At 44.7% G+C, this 22,288-nt stretch overlaps 1 protein-coding gene across 7 annotated transcripts in view; it reads left to right on the forward strand.

Moving 5' to 3' along the window:
* NEDD4 (NEDD4 E3 ubiquitin protein ligase) overlaps positions 1–22,288 on the forward strand; it is a 578,822-nt gene that overhangs the window by 321,855 nt on the left and 234,679 nt on the right. For 6 of the 7 annotated variants that reach the window (XM_030189078.1, XM_030189079.1, XM_030189080.1 and 3 more), the window contains 3 exons: positions 2,837–2,997; positions 20,227–20,344; positions 20,425–20,592. In XM_030189078.1, the coding sequence (XP_030044938.1) occupies positions 2,837–2,997; positions 20,227–20,344; positions 20,425–20,592 (447 nt within the window). The remainder of the gene's footprint in view (positions 1–2,836; positions 2,998–20,226; positions 20,345–20,424; positions 20,593–22,288) is intronic. The other variant, XM_030189068.1, reaches the window with a different exon arrangement.

A 22,288-nucleotide genomic window follows, 5' to 3' on the forward strand; every position in this document is an offset into this window, starting at 1 on the left:
GCGGCGTCAGTGGCCCACTTGAAGTCAGCCACTATTGAAGAGATTTGCAAGGCTGTGACGTGGTCATCTGTCCACACATTCACATCTCATTACTGCCTTCAGCAGGATAGCCGACACGACAGTTGGTTTGGGCAGTCGCTGCAGAATCTGTTTGGGGTCTAGAATCCAACTCCACCCCCCTAGGCCCATTTTTATTCTGTTCCAGGCTGCACTCTCAGTTAGTTCTTTATTTTTCAGGTCAATCTATGTTATGTCCTCACCGTTGCAGGGCCCAATTGACCCTGATTTTTGTTTTGAGTGAGCCTGGGGGCTAGGGATACCCCATCAGTGAGAACAAGCAGCCTGCTTGTCCTTGGAGAAAGCGAAAGATACATACCTGTAGCAGGTATTCTCCGAGGACAGCAGGCTGATTGTTCTCACCAACCCGCCTACCTCCCCTTTGGAGTTGTCTCTTCCCTTGTCTTGCTTTATAAGTTGACTGAGGGGCACGTTTGAGCGACGGGCGGGAAGACGGTCGCGCATGTGCGGTGCATGCACTCGTGTGCCCGAGGGCTCTAGCAAGCTTTGTTGCTAGGAAGATTTCCAGACCTGGGGTTTCCATCGGACGTCAATCCATCAGTGAGAACAATCAGCCTGCTGTCCTCTGAGAATACCTGCTACAGGTATGTATCTTTCGCTTTCTCAAAACCTCACTTTCACTGCTTATAATATTCTCCTCTAAGACTATGCTGTTGTAATTGTATTAACTATGTAAGCCGCTTTGAGCCTGCAATATGCGAGAAAGCGCGGGGTACAAATGTAATAAATAAAAATAAAATAGTGCCCCTCATTGTCTCGAATTACTTTCTCCGCCTGTCATGGCCGGGAATCAGCAAACATCACCGCCACCTTTTTAGTCTTTGCACCATCACGATTGGATGCAAAATATTGCATTAAATATATACGATGCTTACATAATGTATCATGAGCTGGTTTCAAATGTGTCTCCTGTATCAGGGCTATATCCACCTTTAATCGGACCAGCTCTCGAAATAAGAGCTGACACTTCATAGGAACATTTAGCCCTCTGACATTCAGAAGCACCATATTTATATCATTCAGTAAAGGCTAATCTTGTATGTAAGCAGTCCCACCTGTAGTCCTCCCTCCGAACCCAACCCCCCCCCCCCCCACCCCATTCATGCCATAGCCACTCCTTGCCTCTCTCTCTACCCCCATCCCTCCCCTACCCCATGCCTGATTCTAAGACCCCTTCCTACACAGAGAAGGGACATCTAGCAGAGGAAGTGAGTCTCCCCCCCTCCCACTCCCCACACCATATTATCTTATATAATAAAACAGTTTAAATTCTCCCACTTTCAAACATAATACATCAACCATGATAGTAACAAATTCTCTCATTCTAACATGCAGGATCTACCCCTGAGAACCTCTTATGATCTGTGATGTTAAAATATCATAGTCCAGCGTATCATGTCCCATACTTAACTATCTGAGCATACTATCTCCTCAGGTCAACTGACCAGCAGACTTCTGGTGTTCCAATCTCTTGTTTCCTTTCGACACCCGCTGCCATTTCGGACGTGCTGACATGGAGGCAGGTCTAGGCTTGCCGGACAGTGCAGAGGGTTTATCTGTGTCTCCATCTGGCAATATCTCGCATGCCTTAGCCACAAATTTAATTTGATGCATGTGGCCATCCTTGTAGAATGCCAAAACAAATGGGTGCCTCCATCAATATCTGATACCCAGGTCTCGCAGCCTCATAGTGACCAATTTCAGCTTTGCTCTCCTTTTTAGAGTAACTATGGCCAGGTCTTGAAACACTGCTATCTGATAAGAATCCCACTTAGTTTTCAATCTTTCGGCTCGCTTGTAGCAGATGTAACAAACAGCGAATCCAACACAAATGTATTTTAAAAAGTCTTTATTAAACTATCACCCGACGTGGTCCATGTTTTGCGCGTACAACGGCTGTTTCAGGGGCATAGTACTACAAATCATAAAATCATATGAATATGTATAACATATACAGTCTATAAATCATACAGCATGCAAAATGTAAGGGAACTGAATGAAGGAATTATGTGCACTTACAGCATAAACATATCCACACATATAAAAATTATAAAATCATGCTCAGTAGATTAATAATTGTTCTAAACATGTACCAACAAGATTGAAAGTGGTCTGTGCAATAAGTCTGGGTCAAAAGTGTAAAAACCAGACATGCTTGAAAAGTTTGCTTAATAATCAATTAGAAACAGAGAATCTGAACCTCCATGATGCATTCATCGTAAATGAATAGAAGGTGAAGAAAATTAGCACAATCAATAGTTCCTTCACTTGGTTACCCTACATTTTACATGTTGTATGATTTATTGACCATGTATGTTCATATGATTTTATGATCTGTAGTACTCCTATCCTGAAAATCTGACTGGCCTGGGGTTCCCCCAAGACAGGTTTGGGAATCACTGGCTTAACACAATGTGTACTTTTATTAGCCTCTCTAGCCTCTGCTCAATAGGATAGTTTCTGACAATTGCCTTTCTTTAATCTGCTCTTTCCCTCTGTCTTTTTGTTCTTTTTTTTCCCTCTTTTCTCATATATGTATGTTTACGGTGCCTTGCAAAAGTCTTTATACCCCAATACATTTTTTCGCATTCTGCTGTCTAAAAAAAATACAATTCAAATGCATTGAAATGGTTTGTTTCAAAGATTTACATAACTTACATGTTTCTGTTTTATGTAAGATTGTTATTAAATGTTGGATGTGGTGGTCAATGTTCAAAAGGGTTTAGATAAATAATGCAATGGTACTTGTGTTTTTCAGCCTGGTTGGATTATTTTGGACCAGCCAGATGTTGATCAGCTACAACACCGGGAATTGTCTCCATTACCCCCAGAGTGGGAGGAAAGGCAAGATGTCCTTGGCAGAACTTATTATGTCAACCATCAGTCTAGAAGAACACAGTGGCAAAGACCAACAACTCGGTATGTACGTCAGATTTGAAGTATATCACATTGCCACCATTAATGCAGGAGAGATGTAATACACTGTTTTACAGCTATAAAACAATATTCTCCAAAGGCAAACAGCCTCAGTGTATTCTCACGTGTGTTATGTGGGTGATGTCATCCGACGGAGCCTGGTGCAGATGCTGCCTAGCTTGTATAGCTTTAAGAAATGTATGGCAGTGTCCCACTGTGTATGTGCTGCCTCCCCACCTAAAGAGCAAGCATTGTTACCTTAGTCTCTTCTTTTTTTGTGGATCTGGGAGGACGTGTTTTAGCGGTCTCCCTTCGTAGTATAGTTCTTTCAATGTTCAAGTGCTTTCCCGTGCAGGTTTAGCACTTATTTTGAATTGTTTTCCTCAAAGTTTCACTTATTTAACCTCAACTATTTTCTTAGGGGGGGGTTTGGGGGGCTTTTCAAGTTTTCTTTATTTTTTCACAGCCTGCTTAGACCTGAGCACCAGCCTCAATTTTGGTCTCGTGCCCTTTTTTCTGACCTTCAAAATTGAGGAATTTAATTTAGCCACTATTCTTTTCTCAGTTTCTAAGAAGAACCCCAGTGGCTTCAAAAGGTGTGCCCAGTGATTTCTACCACGGACCCGCACAATTGGTGCATCGGGTACCTTGGGCTGACTCTTGTTCTTTCTCTTTACAAATGCAGCTGAGGTAACACAGGGATCATCAGATTCAACCGGAGAAATTTTTTGTATCCTCAAAGTCCGGTCCATCGACATCAGCACTGGAAACATCGACCTCGATGGCTGCCCAGACTACCCTTACCACTGGAAGTGTACTGGCATCGAGGAGGTTGCCACGTCCTTCAGCATCAGGTGCAGATGCCAGGCCCTTGGACCGGTCAGCATTGGACCCTACACAGAGGACATGTGCGAGTTCGACATTGTCCTCTTCAGCACTGGTGGATCCCGATGCTGTTCATTGAGGGAAGCCTAAGAAGCATTGGCATCGGTCCTCATCAAAGCATGGTACTGGAAGCACCAGGGCATCGGAGTTGCCAGTCCCTGAGAAGCATCGGCACCAGGAGGGTCGCTCCACCCTCTTTAGTGGAGTTGCTGATGCGCCAGATTACGGGCAGTCAGGCTCCTGCTTCCGGAATGACACAAACTACTCTCCAGGCTATCTCTGATCTGGCCTACCAGCCTTTGTCGATGCCTCCTCTCAATGATCAGTACCAGGCCATGCTCAGGGAGGAACTTGTATGGATGTTCTAGCTACGCTCCACTCGGACATTGAGGGCACGTATGCCAGCTACAGGCCAACTCGTGCAGCACCGCTCTCAACATTGGTACAAGAAGCTTCCCCGAAGTTGGAGGGTAGGGCTGTATCTCAGTGCCCTCCAAGGTGTAGACATGAAACCACTGAGCTGAGGCAAGCCCAGACTCACTTGGACCATCCTGAGTACGTAGATGAGTCTAATCTGGACTGTTCATGGGATTGGGATGAGGATCCACATTATTTCTTGGTGGAGGAGTCTTTTATGGTATCCCTTTTGACCCCTTCCCACCTCAGGAGAGGCATAAGTATCCACCTGAGAGTCTCTCATTCACTGTTTTTATGAAGGAGATGGCTTCGGCCATCCCATTTAAGTTGGAGACAGAGGAGGAGCCCAGGGCTGAAACGTTATCAGTCTTGGACTAAGAATCTCCTCCCAGGGAGGGAGTAACAGTTCCATTACACCCTATCCTGAAAGATTCACTGATGAAGAACTGGGAATCTCTCCTCTCAGCGTAGGTTGCACCGAAGAAGGTGGATATGCAGTATCATATCCAAAAGGCTCCTGGATTCAAGAGGAAACAACTACCTCACCACTCTTTGGTGGTCAAATCCACTCTGAAGTGGGCCATAAGCTCCAGAACTCCTGCTTTGGCACTTCCAGGTAGGGAGACTCGGACTCTGGATTTGTTTGGGAGAAAACTTTATCAGGCCTCGATGCTTACTGTCCGTATCCAGACTAATTCAGTTCTTGTATACTGCTAATATCCCCTTTCCAGGGTTCAGTGCAGTTTACTTTCTAGGTGAGACAAAAGCAAATAGTGTTAGTGTGAGGTATGAGAAACATATTAGAGACCATCGGTGTAATGCATGAGACGAAAAACATGAAAGGAAAGGTTAATGGAGGATACTAGGAAGTAGAAGTCATGATGGATTATTATGAAGCAGTCTTGAAAGAGGTTTTTAACCTCTTCCTGAAGTTAAGGTAGCTGTTTTCTGTTCTGATGGGAATAGGTAGAGAGTTACATATTTTGACTCCAAGTACAGGGAATAGAGAGCTGAAAATGAGTCTTTCTGCTATGGGAAGCCAGTGCTGTTTGTTTAAATGAGTTGAAACACTAGTATATCTATTCAATCTGTATATTAGTCTTGCAGCTGTGTTCTGTATGATTTGCAGTTTTTTCTGATATTGACACTTAATACCAAGAAATAGAACGTTACAGTAATCCAAGTGAGGCATTTGGACTAGTAGTGCGAAGGCTTTTAGGTCAAAGAATGATCTGACTAGATGTAGCTGTCTCATTTTGAATAGTGTTTTCTTCCATAGCTGATTAATTTGGGATGAGAATGTGAGTGAAGAATCAAGCAAGATCCCTAATACTCTGGTTTCAGATTCGACTGTAAAGCTTTGACCACTGGACAAAGATATTGATGATGGTACCTCAACACCCTGATTTTGGAACCACAGGACCTTGGTTTTTTGCTCATTCAATTTCAGTTTTATTAGTCAAGGCCCAGGTGCTAACAGCAGTCATACCATTTGCTACAGACTGAATTGAATCCTTGTTTGATGCTGTTACTGGTAAGAGAAGCAGAATGTCATCAGCTCATAAAGTCCCAAGTGTATTGAGGCAAGGGATGACTTAAGAGTCAGTGTGAGGGGAGATCCTGCTGGACCCCGCAGTTAGTAGATGAGTAGTTGGAAAGTTGGTTGTTTTGCTTGACAGAATAGCTTTGATTTGAAAGGAACACTGAACCATTTGAGCACAGTCCCTATATTCCTATCTGACCCAGGCGTTCGAGTACCAATGTGTGGGCAATCGCATTGAACGCCGCCGATATATCGAATTGGAGAATTACTTGGTCACCTTTGCATAGTTGTTGTTTTTGACATATGTAGTTAGAACTAGCAGTAATGGTTCCGTACTATGTGATGATCTGAAGCTAAATTGTGACCAGTGTAAAGTAGAAAAATTTTCCAGATAAAGAGTTGTTTATTAATGTAAGTGTCTAATGCTTTAGTAAAAACGGGTATGCTTGCCACAGGGCTGTAGTTTGCAGGTGATGTTACATCTAGCCCAGATCCCTTCAGTAGTGGAGTGAGAACAATTTTACCCATATCAGGAGAGTGAGAGCCAGTTTTTTTAACTGCTCATTGAGATAATCGAGTAACCAGTTTACTGCTTCCATGGGGATGGATTTGAGTAGGTGTTTTGGGCATTGATCCAGGGAACAGTTGGCTTGAGGATGTAAGATCAATTCTATTGAAATGCTCCCAACTGTTAGTGGTTAAAGAGATTCCCAGTTTTGGTCAGTTTTGAGCAGGGCTGCCGAGAGGGGGGGGACAGGGGGGACAAAATTCCCTGGGCCCAGGCCTCCGGGGGGGGGGGGGCCCAGTGCCTCCGTCGCTCCCTGGCATTGAAATTAAGCGCCTCACCTTCGAAAGCGCAGCAAGCAGCGGCAGACCACTCCTTCCTTCCATGTCCCGCCCTCGCCTGACGTAACTTCCACAAGGGCGGGACACAGATGGAAGGAGTGGTCTGCCGCTGCTTGCTGCGCTTTCGAAGGTGAGGCGCTTAAGGTCATTGCAGAGGGCCCGGGGGTGGCGAGAGGGCCCGGGGGGGGGGGGGGGGCCCAGGGGCGGCCTTGTCCCGGGCCTGGCCCCGTCTCTCGGCGGCCCTGGTTTTGAGACCTTGGGTTGTAGGATCTCCAGCGATTAAGGCTGAACTATGGGTTGGGCTGTTTTCATCTGTTGCTGTAGCCTTAGATAGTTCAGACCTATTTGGACGATCTTATTGGCGAAATGATCAGCGAGGTCTTGGGTAGTGGGACATGTTTTCTCTAAAGTTTCATCATTAGTGGAAGCTAGTGTTTTAACTAAGGAGAAAAGTTTTTTTGTTGTTGTTGTCAAGATCATCTTGACCTATTAGACTGCTATATATAGTATTGGCGTTTTGAGTCATTTACCTTCTTTTTGTAGCATCAGAAGTGTCCTGTTTCTGTTGTTTTTCTGTTGGTGAGCCCTCAGGTTCCCTAAGGCCCCGCAAGGCCCCAGAGGACAGCCGAGCACCCCGAATCTTCACCCGCGGCGACCGCCGTTCACCGAGGGTTGAGCCCTCAGCTGCAGGCGGCCAGCAGGACTGCTGGAACCGCGGGGTGACGGCTGACCCGGCTGGTAGTCAGAACGCAGTCTTTAAGGGAGGACTAGCAGAGGCGGCTAGCACTCCGAGAGGGAACAGTCGCTGGAGGATAGCTGGCAAGGGCGGCCAGCACGTAGCACAGTCTATGGAAGAGCGCTAGCCGGACGACTAGCAAGAGTCACAGTCTCTGAATGAGGGCTAGCAGGACGGCTAGCAAGAACCACTGTCTCTGAAGGAGGGCTAGCAGGACGGCTAGCTGAAGAGGAACACAGTCTCTGGAGTTGGCTAGCAAGGACGGCTAGCTGAAGAGGAACACAGTCTCTGGAGGTGGCTAGCAAGGACGGCTAGCTGAAGAAGACACAGTCTCTGAAGGGGGCTAGCAGGACGGCTAGCAGAAGTGACTGTCTCCGCAGGAAGGCTAGCAGGACGGCTAGCTGAAGAGGAACACAGTCTCTGGAGTTGGCTAGCAAGGACGGCTAGCTGAAGAGGAACACAGTCTCTGGAGTTGGCTAGCAAGGACGGCTAGCTGAAGAAGACACAGTCTCTGAAGGGGGCTAGCAGGACGGCTAGCAGAAGTGACTGTCTCCGCAGGAGGGCTAGCAGGACGGCTAGCTGAAGAGGAACACAGTCTCTGGAGTTGGCTAGCAAGGACGGCTAGCTGAAGAGGAACACAGTTTCTGGAGTTGGCAACACTCCGGGATCCACTGTGTCGGCTTCTGACGAACGAAACGGAAGCACTGGACCCCTTCCGTTTCGTGGTTTAAATCCCCCGCCCGTCCTTCCCCTTCCAACAGCTGGAGCCAATCCCCTTGGCCCAGGCAGGCAGAGGAGGCCTGGATTGGCCCACCTGCCCGGCGGGCGGAGTCTCCTGGTCAATGCGCCAATCCGGCGCGAGTGGGCGGTGCTGCTTCTCTGGTCCGCTCCAACGAGGAGGACGACGACACCGGCGCCGCCATCTTGGCCGGCGTATCTCCTTCTCCGAGACCGGCGCTTGCTCCCGCGGATCGCCGGCCTCGGAGCGGCCCGCGGCAGCGCCGGCCCTGTCGGCGGCTCCTCCTCGCCGCCCCGGATCCCGCGGCCGCCGCTGGTCCCCGCCCCCTACTGCGGGCCGCCAGGTAAGAGCCCGGGTCGGGACAAGAAGACTGACCTCCATTTGAATTTATCAGTAGTATCTTTGTTCTTTCTCCATTGCTTCAAGGCATCGATATTCCTTTTTTATGATGTAAAGTCCAAATTATTAAGAGACTTCAGACAGCCCAAAATACCGCAGCCAGACTTATATTTGGTAAGGCGAAATATGAAAGTGCTAGACCCCTTAGGAGAAAATTACATTGGCTTCCATTAACAGACCGAATTACATTCAAAATTTGCACCTTAGATCATAAAATCATCCATGGAGAGGCCCCGACTTATATGTCAGACCTTATAGACCTACCAGCAAGAAATACTAAACGTTCCTCACGTACTTTCTTAAACCTCCATTACCCAAACTGTAAGGGACTCAAATACAAATCATTATATGCATCCAGCTTCTCATACATCTGCGCGCAACGTTGGAATGCACTGTCGAATACCTTGAAAACAACACACGATCTAACAACTTTCCGGAGATCACTGAAAACGAACTTATTCAACAAGACCTATAATAAGAATTCTTCATAAAAGACTCATCTCACATCTGTATTAGAACCAATCAACTCTAAATTCCTTAAATTGGTTACTTTAATCATATTGTTATTTTTCTCTTTGTATATCTGTAATGTATTAAGTATCTCTTTATTTCTAACTTTATTTCTAACATTTCAGTGTCTGCACCAACATGAGTAACAGCTAACATGTCTTGTACAGCATTAACTACAATCTCAGACTTAGAGTTTAAAAGAGTACAACATGTGGAAGAATTAATCACACCACATATGCCTCCCCGTGGTCACAAGTAGCATATCTACTGCAAAGTGTGTGTCAGTAACATATCAAATGATATCATTAATTTGGGTTTGTAAAGCCAAGAAGGCCTTACTGTGATGGTGCGCATTGATTTCTACCACAGCCTGCAAACGCCTAATAGCTGCACCATATTCAGCAGCATATTCAGGGTCCAAATGGCAGCCAGGCTGTGGGAGAAATTACATCATGAACTTGTTTAGACAATGGGGAAGTAGTGTTTACATACTCAAGTCCAAGGGTAAGGGATACTTTTATCTGCGCACTCTGGCATGGACAGGAATTGGATTAACCTTGGTGTATGAACAAATGGAAGGAGTTGGGCCAAATAGCAAGTACCTTTCCATTTTGGGGGGTAAGGCCTGGTAGGCCCAAGAACCACAAACCCAATAGTGTTCCACTAAGGCCTCTAATCCCTCCGGGAAGGGGAGATGGGGATCATAACCTAGCAGGTGCATTAGCTGCATAGACAATGCAACAGATACGCATTTATTCCAGAGTCTACAGAATAAAGTGTAAGGATCATAGAAAGGCCAGGGGTTACCAGTGCGGAAATTGTGCATATTAGAGGTAGGGGTAGAGGATAGTTTTCATTTTTTTTCTCACATTAGAGGTAATACAAAAGCAAACATAACCTTCCCAGAAAACAAAATGCAAGACCAGCAGTGGCGTTCCTAGGGGGGCTGACACCCGGGCAGATCGCCGATGCGCCCCGCCCCCCCCCCCCCCCCCCAGGTACAGCGCCCCCCCCCCCCCCCGGATGCAGCACGAACCCCCCCCACCCCACCCCGGGTGCACACCGCTGGGGGGGTGCTGCGTGCGCCTGTCCTTCGTTCATACCATGCTCCCTCTGCCCCAGAACAGGAAGTAACCTGTTCCGGGGCAGAGGGAGCATGGAACGAATGAAGGACAGGCGTGCGCGGCATCCCCCCAGCGGTGTGCACCCGGGGCGGACCGCACCCCCCCCCCCCCCCCCAAGGAACGCCACTGAAGACCAGTGAGTGTCCAGAAATTTAAAGGTAGCATGAGGGGCTATGCAAGGGAGGTCCACACAGAAATAAATAAAACACAGGGCAAAAGAGGCACAAAAAGGAATGTAGCTACCAGAAAATTAAACTTCAACTGATTCACGGAATATTTTAGCTTAAAGAATACAAAATCAGGCAAAATAGTACTGAGAAGAAAAAGGCAATGATAATTTGAATAAGTCCATTAAGTCCACAAAGAGCAAATAACATTCTGCAGCAGTAGTGTATAGAGTATTTGGTGCAGATGTCCGAAACGTAAGATGAGTCTGTGGAAAGGTGGTAGCAAGCATCAGAGTTCTGAGTCTGGACAGCAAAAGGTATGGACTTGCAGACTTTCAGTGGACCCTTAAACCAAGGCCAGTCCATAGGCGGGGTCGGTGGTTTCTCAGGTAGACCCGATCGGCAAGTTGATAGCAACAAATTGGCACCAATGGCAAGTCTGGCTCTGGTGTGTGTTATTGAGAAGTAAAGAGACATAATCAGTATTCTGAGAGACAGATAGAGAAAAGGTGGGGCAAAGATATCATCCAGGTAAAAGTAATCTTTAAGGACTTATTTTCTGCCAAAATCATTTTACCCACACTAGCCACTCCTCAAGTCACTTCACTGGCTCCCTGTCCGCTTCCACGTACAGTTCAAACTTATCTTACTGACCTTTAAATGCATCCATTCTGCAGCCCCCCATTATCTCTCCTCTCTCATCTCTCCCTACATTCCTCCCCGTAATCTCCGCTCGCTGGACAAATCTCTCTTGTCGTCCCCCTTCTCCACTGCTAATTCCAGGCTTCGTTCCTTTTCCCTCGCGGCACCTTATGCCTGGAATGGACTTCCTGAGCATGTACGCCTAGCTCCATCTCTACCTGTTTTCAAATCTATGCTGAAAACCCACCTTTTCACCACTGCTTTTGGCTCCTAACCACTACTCAATTCCCCTATGCTTGTTCCTTCTCACCTTGCCCTTAATTGTCTTGTCTGTCTGTATTTTTAGATTGTAAGCTCTATCAAGCAGGGACTGTCTCTCTATGTCAGGTGTTCAGCGCTGCGTGCGTCTGGTAGCACTATACAAATGTTAATAATAATAATTATAAAAGTATACTTTGGAAAGAGAGACAAAATTCCGTACTGAACGTGGGGGGGGAGGGGGGAAGTTACACTCTGCCTGTAGTTAATGTACTAAAATGTTGATTAGTGACAGAACACAAGTAGCTAATGTCCTTAGTAGGGCATTCAGAAGAGAACACGTTTGTTAAATTTTACACACAACCAATATGTATTCAGGAGAGAAACTATTTGTACATACTGATTGTGCTACCCACAAAATTAAAAAGATCAGAAATGGTCACTTATACTGAATGTATCTGATGGGTCCCACAAAAACACACACAAACAGACAAAGGACAGAGTTTGAAGAGGCCATATATATCAGATCTGTCTTGTCGGATTCAGTAGTAGACCTAACTGCAAATAAACACAGTATTATACAAAATAAAAATTATGTATGGTATCCAAGTGGATTACCAAAACAGTTTCTGTGAGCTCGTATGTGCACAAATGAACAAATGCATAGCATAGCCATTCCAGAAATAGAAAAGGCTGTTTCCTGGAGTGCTTTTCCTAATATTTTAAAAAGGGGCACACATCATTCTCTTACATAATGCCTGAGGTATTGTACAAATCATTTAACCCAATATTCAAGGGGAGTTTACAGCCAATAAGTCATGCATGTAGCCAAAGCGTCAATAACATATGCAAAGTCACAATAAACATTAACAGCTACTACTGATAATTTGGGATACTAAAGGGTGCTCATGAATCATTTAGTAATGCCAGCAGGATCTGCTGGTCTCTCTACCAGTTCTGACTCATTACTTTCTTGTCCCTGATTACTACTCTGTTCCCCATCCGAGTCCTCCTCCTCTTCATCTTCCTCACTCCCATCATCTTCCTTCTTATTTACCTTCATAATTTTCCTGACTTCCTTCTCCAAACCTCCCTCTTTCACCCCCTGTTCTACATACTCATCCATCACTAAGGGTCCCCATAATCTTGTAAGATTCAGGAACCCACATGCCCTAGTCCACATACTATTGCCCTCATCAGTGTTGGGATAGTTAATAGGCACCTGCATCACTGCTTCCTTAGGGGGATTAGGGTAAGTTCCCAGGTCACAACGAGCTGCCTATCATAATATTATGGGTACAGAGGCAGTGGGAACCGGGGCTGCTTGCCCTATAGATGGCTGCATCTCCAGCACTTCTCTAGGCTGTGCTGGCAATTCCTTTTCAGACCTGTCTATAACTGGGGCAGAGGGGATGGGTGCTGTATAACCGGTAGCAGTAGGCCATATGGGCAGCTGCACCTGATTTGAATGTTTAGAATCTGTGAGCAGTGCTGCAGACTCTTCCCTTAGCATACACTGCTTGGAGACTGCCGCATAGAATGGAGGGGTCTGTGCTGCCTGATCATAACCACTGTTTGCCATAGTGTCCCATAACCCCCACAAATTTAAATGTCTCTCCTTACTGTATTTCTTAGTTTTAGTGCATTCTATCCACAATTTTAAAGCTGTTAGAGTTTCTTTGTCAAAACTGCCTGACTGAGGCCATTTAATGCTCAACATTTTTTAGTACCACTAACCCATTTCTTATGGCATGCCAAAAATTCCCTCCGAGACCGGCTCTAGAGGAGTTTGCATGATTAGAACAAAACAAATTCTATCTTAAAGCAGAAAGAGGAAAGAACACAGAAGAAAATATAAAAATACACTCCCAAAAATAAACCCCAAGTACTTACCACAGCCATCTTTCTTTTTCTCACCGTTTGCAGTATGTCCTAAGAACTGTGCCCTTGGTCAGTTGCTAATTGGGACCAATTCTTTGGACTTTGCCAATTGCGACATGTGCACCTGTCAGCAATCAGAGGTTCTGATCCAAATAGAACCGGGCAGAAAGCACTACTTTTGTTTGGCCCTGTTGGTGCTGGGTCTCAGAACCAAAAACCCAACGCCTCATCCATACAAATTCCCACGACTGATTTCTTAGTACCACCGGCTGGGCAAGTACCAAAAACAACCATAAACAAGAGAAGCTTCTCACATTACCAAAGTTTTATTCTTACTCAAGAACATGAAAAATTAAAAAAAAAATAGAAAGTTAGGAGTAGCACATAAGAAGCAGGGTAGTGAGGGATCATAAAAAGGGGGAGCCATGGAAATGGTTTCATATTCCTTAATCTATTGAGATAGACTGAGGAAGATTTTCATCGACCGACCTCTTTTTCCAGACCAGGCAGTTATATAGGCTGAACTGGTTCTCAGGAACACATCATAAGTCATGCAAGATGTCATTTGTTTCTTACAATTGCCCAAAAAAACACATAAATATATATATTGCATTTCCTTAAAAGTTACATCCTCAATAAAAACAATCTGTATCTCACTTCAAAGGAGTCAGGATTCCTTTCCCACAGACCCTACCCCTGCAATAAGCCATTCTCCTATCCTGTCCTGAATTGCAGGATTTCTGTCTCTCTCTTCTGCCAGCCCCGCCCCTTTGTCACCTGGAACTTGGATCTGCATCCTAAAAGTCTCCAGAGGCTAATTGAACACACTCATGTAAACAGTGAATGGCATGAATTGTCTCTCAATTACCTGCCAGAGGAAGGTAGAGGAGGGGTGAGGTACTTGCAGATGGCCTGCTCAATATCATTGTAATCTACAGAAGAAAAAGAAACCTTCACTTCTTATTGTCTATAGACTACTTCTTAATTATTAGATATTTAGCAGTACTGAAACTGCTTGATCTAGGCCTTCATAAGTATGCCTCCCCCAACAAAAGGCTAAAGAGATTAGGGCTCTTCAGCTTGGAAAAGAGACAGATGTGGGGAGATATGATTGAGGTCTACAAAATCCTGAGTGGTGTAGAACAAGTAGAAGTAAATCGGTTTGTTTTTTTTTTACTCGTTCCAAAAGTACAAAGACTAGGGGACACTCAAGGAAGTTACATGGAAATACTTTTAAAACAAATAGGAGGAAATATTTTTTCACTGAATGAATAGTTAAGCTCTGGAGCTCTTTGCCGGAGGATGTGGTAACGGCGGTTAGCGTATCTGGGTTTAAAAAAGGTTTGGACAAATTCCTAGAGGAAAAGTCCTTAGTCTGCTATTGAGGCAGACATGGGAAGCAACTGCTTGCCCTGGGATTTGTAGTATGGAGTGTTGCCACGATTTGGATTTCTGCCAGGTACTTGGCCACTATTTGGAGAACAGGATACTGGGCTAGATGGACCATTGGTGTGACCCAGTATGGCTAATCTTATGGTCTTATGTGGAGTCAGTGGGTCAGTGGCGTAGGAAGGGGGGGGCGGTCCGCCCCGGGTGCACGCCGCTGGGGGGTGTCGGCTCTGCGCTGGTGCACTGCCCTCTCTGCCCCGGAACAGGTTACTTCCTGTTCCGGTACAGAGAGAGCAGTGAACCAGCGCGGAGCCGACACACCCCAGCAATGTGCAGTCGGGGCGGATCGGCCCTCCCGCCCGTCCCTCGCTGCAGGTATGTGCTCCGGGGGGGGTGCGCCCCGGGTGTCAGCTCCCCTCGCTACGCCTCTGCAGTGGGTCCTGAGAGTTTGCAGGGCTCTACAAATTCATTCATCAGATTGATAACAGCAGGGGAGGCTCACACAAGTAAGAAATGTTGGTCTTCTGTAGCTAGTAGGAAGGAGGTAGAGATTTACCCATATTTCTGGTAGGTAAATCTGGGACACTTGTTTTCTGCACTTCTTGTCATTAAGGGTTCCTTTTACTGTAGCTTAGCATGCGTTAAATCTGTTGACGCACTTTGAGTGCCATATGGCCCATAGGTATAATATAGGATGCACAACATTTAGCACATGTTAAGTTTTAGTAAAGGGGCCCTAACTGAGCAATTCTTTTTTTGAAGGGGACGGAGAGAAGTTCAGTGGACTGTCCTATGGAAAATTGTAGTAATCAACTCACTAAAAGTACCTTTTTTGTGGTCTGTTGTGGTTGTGTTTTGCTATACTCCATTTTGGGATGTTTCATTTAAAGTAGATTGTAAATCTCAATATTAATCTATAGTGCATAAAAGCACATTGTTTTTTAAATTTTTCTAATTGTATATAGCTCATCCCTTTTCAGTGGTTGCCGAAGGTGAGCTTTTATAGTAAATATTTCACCATGCCCAAAGGGCTTAACAGTCTTGTACCTGGAACAATCTCAGGGAGCATCAGTGAACTTGAATGCTAGGTTCCTCAGTTGTCGTTCTTCTACGCTAACTTCTAGGCTATTTTACTCAAAAATTATTTTTGTGCTCAGTAGAAAGCATCAGGGCTCATGGGGGCGGGGGGAGAGGAAGATGTTTATCATGCGCACTAGAAAGGTAGTTATGAACCAGAAATAAAAAACAAGTTAGCTAGCCTTCCTAAAAATGGAAAAGTTCAAGATGGGCACCTCATGCTCGCTTATTTCTCTTCTAAATAAGCAAGGCTGGGTGTGCTGTCAGGATCTAAAGGAAAAGTAGTCATGTATATAAATACATTTCTTTATATAATAAAAGTAGTGGTGGTGGAATCCAAATAATTCTAACATAACTCACAATGAAAGATCAACACATAAAAATGATGACTGGAGATAAGTATACAGATCATTTGACCAATACTCAGGTCAGTTTTGATCGCTATCAGCTCATTAGATCTTTGGGTCCGGAGTGTCTTGAGGCTTTTCCTTCTTTTAAAGGACAAATGTATACTTATCTCCAGTCATCATTTTTATGTGTGGATCTTTCGTTGTGAGTTACATTATAGATATATTTCATTCACGTGTATTTTTTGCTGGTTTATTTTGGTTTGGTATCTAGATTTGTTACACTGCATATTTATTGTTGCATTGTGCTTTTCCTATACATTTGTAACACGCTGTGAACACAATTCACTTTTATTTGATATACTGCAAATCATTACAGTTAAGCAGTTCCCAATTATAACATCAGCAAAGAAAAAATAGAAGAGTAATAAAAGATGGGTAGCTAGGTTACAAAGTATTAATAGGGTAGGGAGTAACATATAATCATTATTATTAAAATCTAAGCCACCTTTTTTTTTTTTTTTGCCTCACCCTGTATGTATACACACATACACAATCTGGACACAGGCAAGGCAATTATAGCAGAAAAATATTCAAACAGTACACATTATGACATAGTATGCAACTTATGTCAACACAATCCTGTATAATTTGCACCTCCGTCTGGATGTCTGGGTTCGTAACACACTTCCCATTGGTCCGCCCTGGGGATGATGTCACAGGGCAGACCAATGGGAAGTGAGAGGGAAGGGAAGCCAGCACCAGCCACCGGAGGTCTCTCTCTATCCCATCGGAGTGCAACGACGACCTGGGAAGGGAAGCCAGCACCAGCCAGCGAAGGTCAGTACAGGATTCCCCCCCCCCCCCCCCGAGTTCCAGCCCCCTCTCCTCCAAGTTCCAAGGCCCCATTCCTCCCTCACTCCTTCAACTCCTGTCCGAGTTCCACGCCCCCCCCTCTCTTCCAAGTTCCACCGCCCCATGCCTCCCTCCCTCTCTGTGTCCTCCGAGTGGAAGCAGGACGTGTGCGGCTGCCCCTCCCCTTCGGAAGTGCCGGCTGTTATTTAAAACTTCTTACCTCCTTGTCCACCGATAACAGTGAAGTCGAGCAGGCATGGCATGGCGTTTCACACTGCCTTCGCTTCTGTTTCAGCTTTGCTCCAGAGGCAGAGCTGAAACAGAAGCGAAGGCAGTCTGAAGTGCCATGCCTGCTCGACTTCACTGTTGCCGGCGGACCAGGAGGAGAGAGGGAGGGAGACACAGGGGTGTGGAACTCGGACGACAGGGGGTGCATGGAACTCGGAGGGCAGGGGAGGAGAAGGAGGGAGGGGGTCCTGGAACTCGAAGGGGAGAGGGGTCCTGGAACGCGGAGGACAGGGAGGGAGGGAAGTAGGGGGCCATTGAACTCAGAGGGGATGGGGTCTGGAACTCCAAGGAGAGAGAGGGACGGACACCCAGGGGTGTGGAACTCCAAAGACGGAGACCAAGGGAGGGAGAACTGGAACTATGAGGAGAGGGAAGCATGGAACTCTGAGGACAGGGAGGGGGGCCTGGAATTCATATGACAGGGAGGCAGGAGGCCAAGCTGCAACTTTGAGGAAAACCTTGCTAGCGCCCGTTTCATTTCTGTCAGAAACGGGCCTTTTTTAACTAGTGTCCAATAAAACGTCTTAATAGACATCATAAGGTGTAAACGGAGATAAAATATAAACATAAGATAGAGTAACGAGTTAGATAGAAAATAAGGGGACTAAAAGAAAATTGCACATGAAGTCAGAAATATGCATAAAAATGATTTTGGCTAAGGTAGGAGTGGATAAGCAAGTCCTGCTGTAATATTTCATTATGCATTTTTAGAATTTTAAAATTGTTTTAATCTATGAACTGTTGCGTTTTGTAAACTGTGTATATATATGAAAAGTATTTTAATATGCTTATGCTCAGTGGTTTGCTGGTAAATGTTTAACAACAGGCTCTCTCCCACCTCTGCACCCCTCGTCCACCTCTGCGCCCCCTCCCCAAATTGCAGAGCTGGCTATAACCGGGGAGAGAGCCTGGGGGGGGGGCAATCTAATTCATGTTAATGTGGGATAAAATGCCATAAATAAGTAAATAAAAATAAACTTTAATGTTGAGCACCTGATTCTCAAAGTGGACATATTCCAAACACTATAATGAAAATAAAATGATTTTTTTTCTACCTTTGTTGTCGAGTGACTTTGTTTTTCTGATCATGCCGACCCAGTATCCGATTCTGCTGCTATCTGTCCTCTTAACTCCATTTCCAGGGCTTCCTTTCCATTTATTTCTTTACTTTCTGCCTTTCTTCTTCATTTCTTGCCCTACATCTGTAAGTAAAAGCTGGGTCCTCCACAGACTTGACTGTCCAGTGGATCCAGCTTCTGCCTATTTTCTCCATCCATGTGCAGTTATTCTCCTCTCTTCCTTTTCCCTCTTCTCATCTCCTTCCTCACTCTTCCCTCCCCTGCATCCATGTCCAGCATTTCTTCTCTCTCCCTTCCCTCTCCTCCATCCATGTCCAGCAACTCTCCTCTCCCCCCTGCCCTCCATCCACCCATGTCCAGCAGCAACCCTCCTCTCCCCTGCCCTCCATGCACCCATGTCCAGCAACTCTCTTCTCCCCTCCATCCACCAATGTCCAGCGACCCTCCTCTCCTGCCCTCCATCCACCCATGTCCAGAAATCCTCCTCTCCCCTCCACCCACCCATGTCCAGAAACCCTCCTCTCCCCCTGCCATCCACCCATGTCCAGCAACCCTCCTCCCCCTGCCCTCCATCCACCCATGTCCAGCAACCCTCATCTCCCCCCTGCCCTCTTCCCCTCCATCTGCCTTCTTCCAGCCCCCCCCCCCCCGCTCCCCCAGTCGTCCATCATCCGTCTGCCCTCTGCAGCTCTGCTCCCCGATAGCCCTGATTCCTTCTTGCGCGGCCACCCTGCCTTTATAAATTTTATTTTCCCTCGAGGCGCGCCGGCGTTGAAGCGAAGGCAGCAGGCTCAGCTCGGTTCCAGTCTTCCCTTCCTTCGCATCATGGCTCCGCCCTCACGCAAACAGGAAATACTTCAGGTGAGGGCGGAGCCATGATGCGAAGGAAGGGAAGGCTGGAACCGAGCTGAGCCTGCTGCCTTCGCTTCAACGTTGGCGCGCCTCGAGGGAAAATAAAATTTTTAAAGGCAGGGCGGCGGCGCAAGAAGGAAACCAGGGCTATCGGGAGCAGAGCTGCAGAGGGCAGACGGATGATGGACGACTGGGGGAGCAGAGGCGAGCCGGCTCGCACTCGCTAACAACCGGCTCACAAGATGTCAATAAATTTAACAACAGGCTCTTGCGAGCCGGTGTGAGCCGGCTCCAGCACACCACTGCTTATGCTGCTTTGGACAGTTTAATGGATTGAAAAGGTGGATATACATATACATACACAGAGCAATAAGAAAACTGAATTTAGAATAGCTCTTATATCCTGCACTATACTGTAACATAGGGACCCAACTAAATGTACTTCCTTAATCTCACTAGGGAATGGGATAGCTAAACCAAGGTGTTTATCGGAGGGTAGGATAATAACAGCAGCCATAAAGCACCCTGTCTTGGAGGACACTACACCATACTGTTTACGTCCTAAATGGAATATCATTAATGGCCCACATTCCTCCAAATCTCTCTCAAAGGAGCTTCCTAAACAGTCTACCCTTTTGTGGATGCCCCTTCAGAGATGTTGCAACTGGAGGTGTTAATGTCCCACAGTGAACCACTCCTTCAGGATGGTATGCAACAAGATCAGCAGGAGATATGGGGCCATGGGGCCATCAGTGTCTTAGCAGCAAATTGTCTGCAAAACAGATTAGTTTTTTTCCTTTGAAGAGGGTGGGTGGAAGGAAACCTCTTCTAGGCAGTTTAGGCTTTGCTCATTGAGGTGGAATTTGGATTTACTTGTATTGCTAATTTGGGCAAAAGTTTATTCACATGCCTGAAACAGTTAGTTTCCCAGAGGCAGGGTAGAATACAAACATAATCCCTTAAGGCAATGAACTTGGCTGCTCTCTTTCTAGACATTACTAAATTAGCAAATTTAGCAAGTTTCTAGATTAAGTGGAGGAGTTAGATTTTTAAATATGTCATTTTTATTTACTGCAAATTTCTTTGTGAAAAGACCTGCTGTAACTCCTCATTACACCTCTAGGCAAAAGTTCTCAATTACATATCTAGTATGTCAAATCAATTACATTTATTAATTTGGAGTCTGTATTTTGTATAGGGATAGAACAGTTGATACAGATAGTGGGAGCATACATTTGGAAGCACAACATGTATTTACCACCCGGCGGCAAATATCTGAAGAAACTGAAAATCCAGAGAGCCGAGATTCTCAAGAGGTAAAAAATAAAATTAATCTAGTAGTTTGAGAAAATGGGATGGTTTCCTGTGTTTAAGACATGACTATTTCCTTTTGTAGAGTTGGGAAATTATAACTGAAGATGAGGCTTCTATGTACAGCAACCAGAGTCTTCAGGCATCTTCCAAACATAGCAGTTTTGATGTAGAGTCTAACCTTGTAGAAGAATTAAACACAAGACTCAATACTTCTGGAAATCCCTCCAGTGGACAGCTGAGTTCCTGCACTGTAAGAAATCATAGGTTTATTTTTAAAGCAATACTGAAGAAAATGGAGGAAAAATAGCCTTCTTAAAAAAATGTCTACCAGGATAAAACTACAACAAAGAAGGTAATGCTTAACTGATAAAATAGGAAGAAAAACACCTCAGATGTCAGTGACAACACACTTTTATAACCACATAATACAGAAGCTAACTATGTTTTTACCCAGTTTTGCTCCTATTCATTGGTCAAAAAACTCCCAATTTTCAGCACTTGCTTAGTGCTTAAATGCGATCAATTATTTTTTCATATTTTATTTATATATACTCAGACTTTCCTGTACTTCAAAAGGAACCAACAACATAATACTTGTGTAAAAAACATTTTACAAATATTTTTTTAGTGAGCATTTATCTCAGTGCGGACTACCATTTCACCCATCAGGCTTCATCAGGGAATTTCTCTGTGTGCTCAGTCTATGAAGTACAAAAAAGTCAATATCAGAACAACATATTATATGAACAAAATTGGTTAAGTCCACTTGTGTACTCAAAACATCCAGTCCAACTTGTGTGGTGTTCACGCTCAAAATGGCACCCAACTTATCAAGGCACCAACGCTCCTTAAAATGTTAATGCGTGGATCAAAGCTGAAAAAAGATTTCCATGCCTGAATCGGCGCACAACACTGATGCTGAAAAACTGCAGCATTATCAAAATGACGTTCAACATGAGATTAACCAACTGCGACCCACAATAAATATTATGCCCAAACTGGTGCTCAACTTTACAAAAATGTGAGTCACCATCAGTCTGTCTAAATTTTTATTGTGTGGCTTAAAAATGTCCATGAAAATAATTCTTTTAATAAAAAGCAGACCAATCTATATCATTGTTTAAACCTGATGGTTCTACAGTTTTTAGCTTTTGTATCCACCACTGTTTACGCTGTAACAATCTTGTGTAGTCATCCCCTCGCTTATTTTTAGAAACTTTTTCAGTAACAAAACATGAAAACTCTTCAAATCTGTTTGGAACAGTATATTACCAAAGATACTTCAACTTTATGTATTTGTCTGTTAGAGTGTTCATTAATATATAAATTAAATGTTTGCATGGTTTTACCTACATACAGTTTATCACAACCACATCTTAAAGTATAAACAACAAAATCAGATTTATAATAGGTGAAGCATTTAAGCTAATGTTTTCTGATCCACAGGATTAGTGAATTCCTTTAATTATACAGTGATATCACATGTCTTGCAACTACTGCACTTGTAATGTCCCAAGGCAAATCTTGTGATTAGTTTTGTTCAGCTTGACTCAGCATCTCCTTAATGTTCTTATTTCTTGAAAAGGCAATTCTAAGATCACAATTCTTGAATGCTGCATGTGTTTGTATCACTTCCCAATGTTTTCTGATGACTTTTACTATGTCACCACTTCCTGTAAAATATCTCAAAACACAAGTAGCAACTTGTTGTTCATCTAACAATTTGGATCTTTCTAAAAGTATCATTCAGGTTAATAAATTTGGCTTTCTTATAAGTAGTTTTCTGTACCCTATCAGAATAACCACATTTTTGCAAATCTATCATCAATTTGGCTTGGATTCTATATTCAGTAACAGTGCAAATTCTCCTATAGCTTAAAAATTGGGAGAAAGGCAAGCTCTTTTTTTAAACTGACTGGATGATTACTGTTGTAATACAATATTTC

Source organism: Microcaecilia unicolor, chromosome 1, assembly GCF_901765095.1.
Source record: "Microcaecilia unicolor chromosome 1, aMicUni1.1, whole genome shotgun sequence".
In the NCBI taxonomy this organism is placed as follows: Eukaryota; Metazoa; Chordata; class Amphibia; order Gymnophiona; family Siphonopidae; genus Microcaecilia; species Microcaecilia unicolor.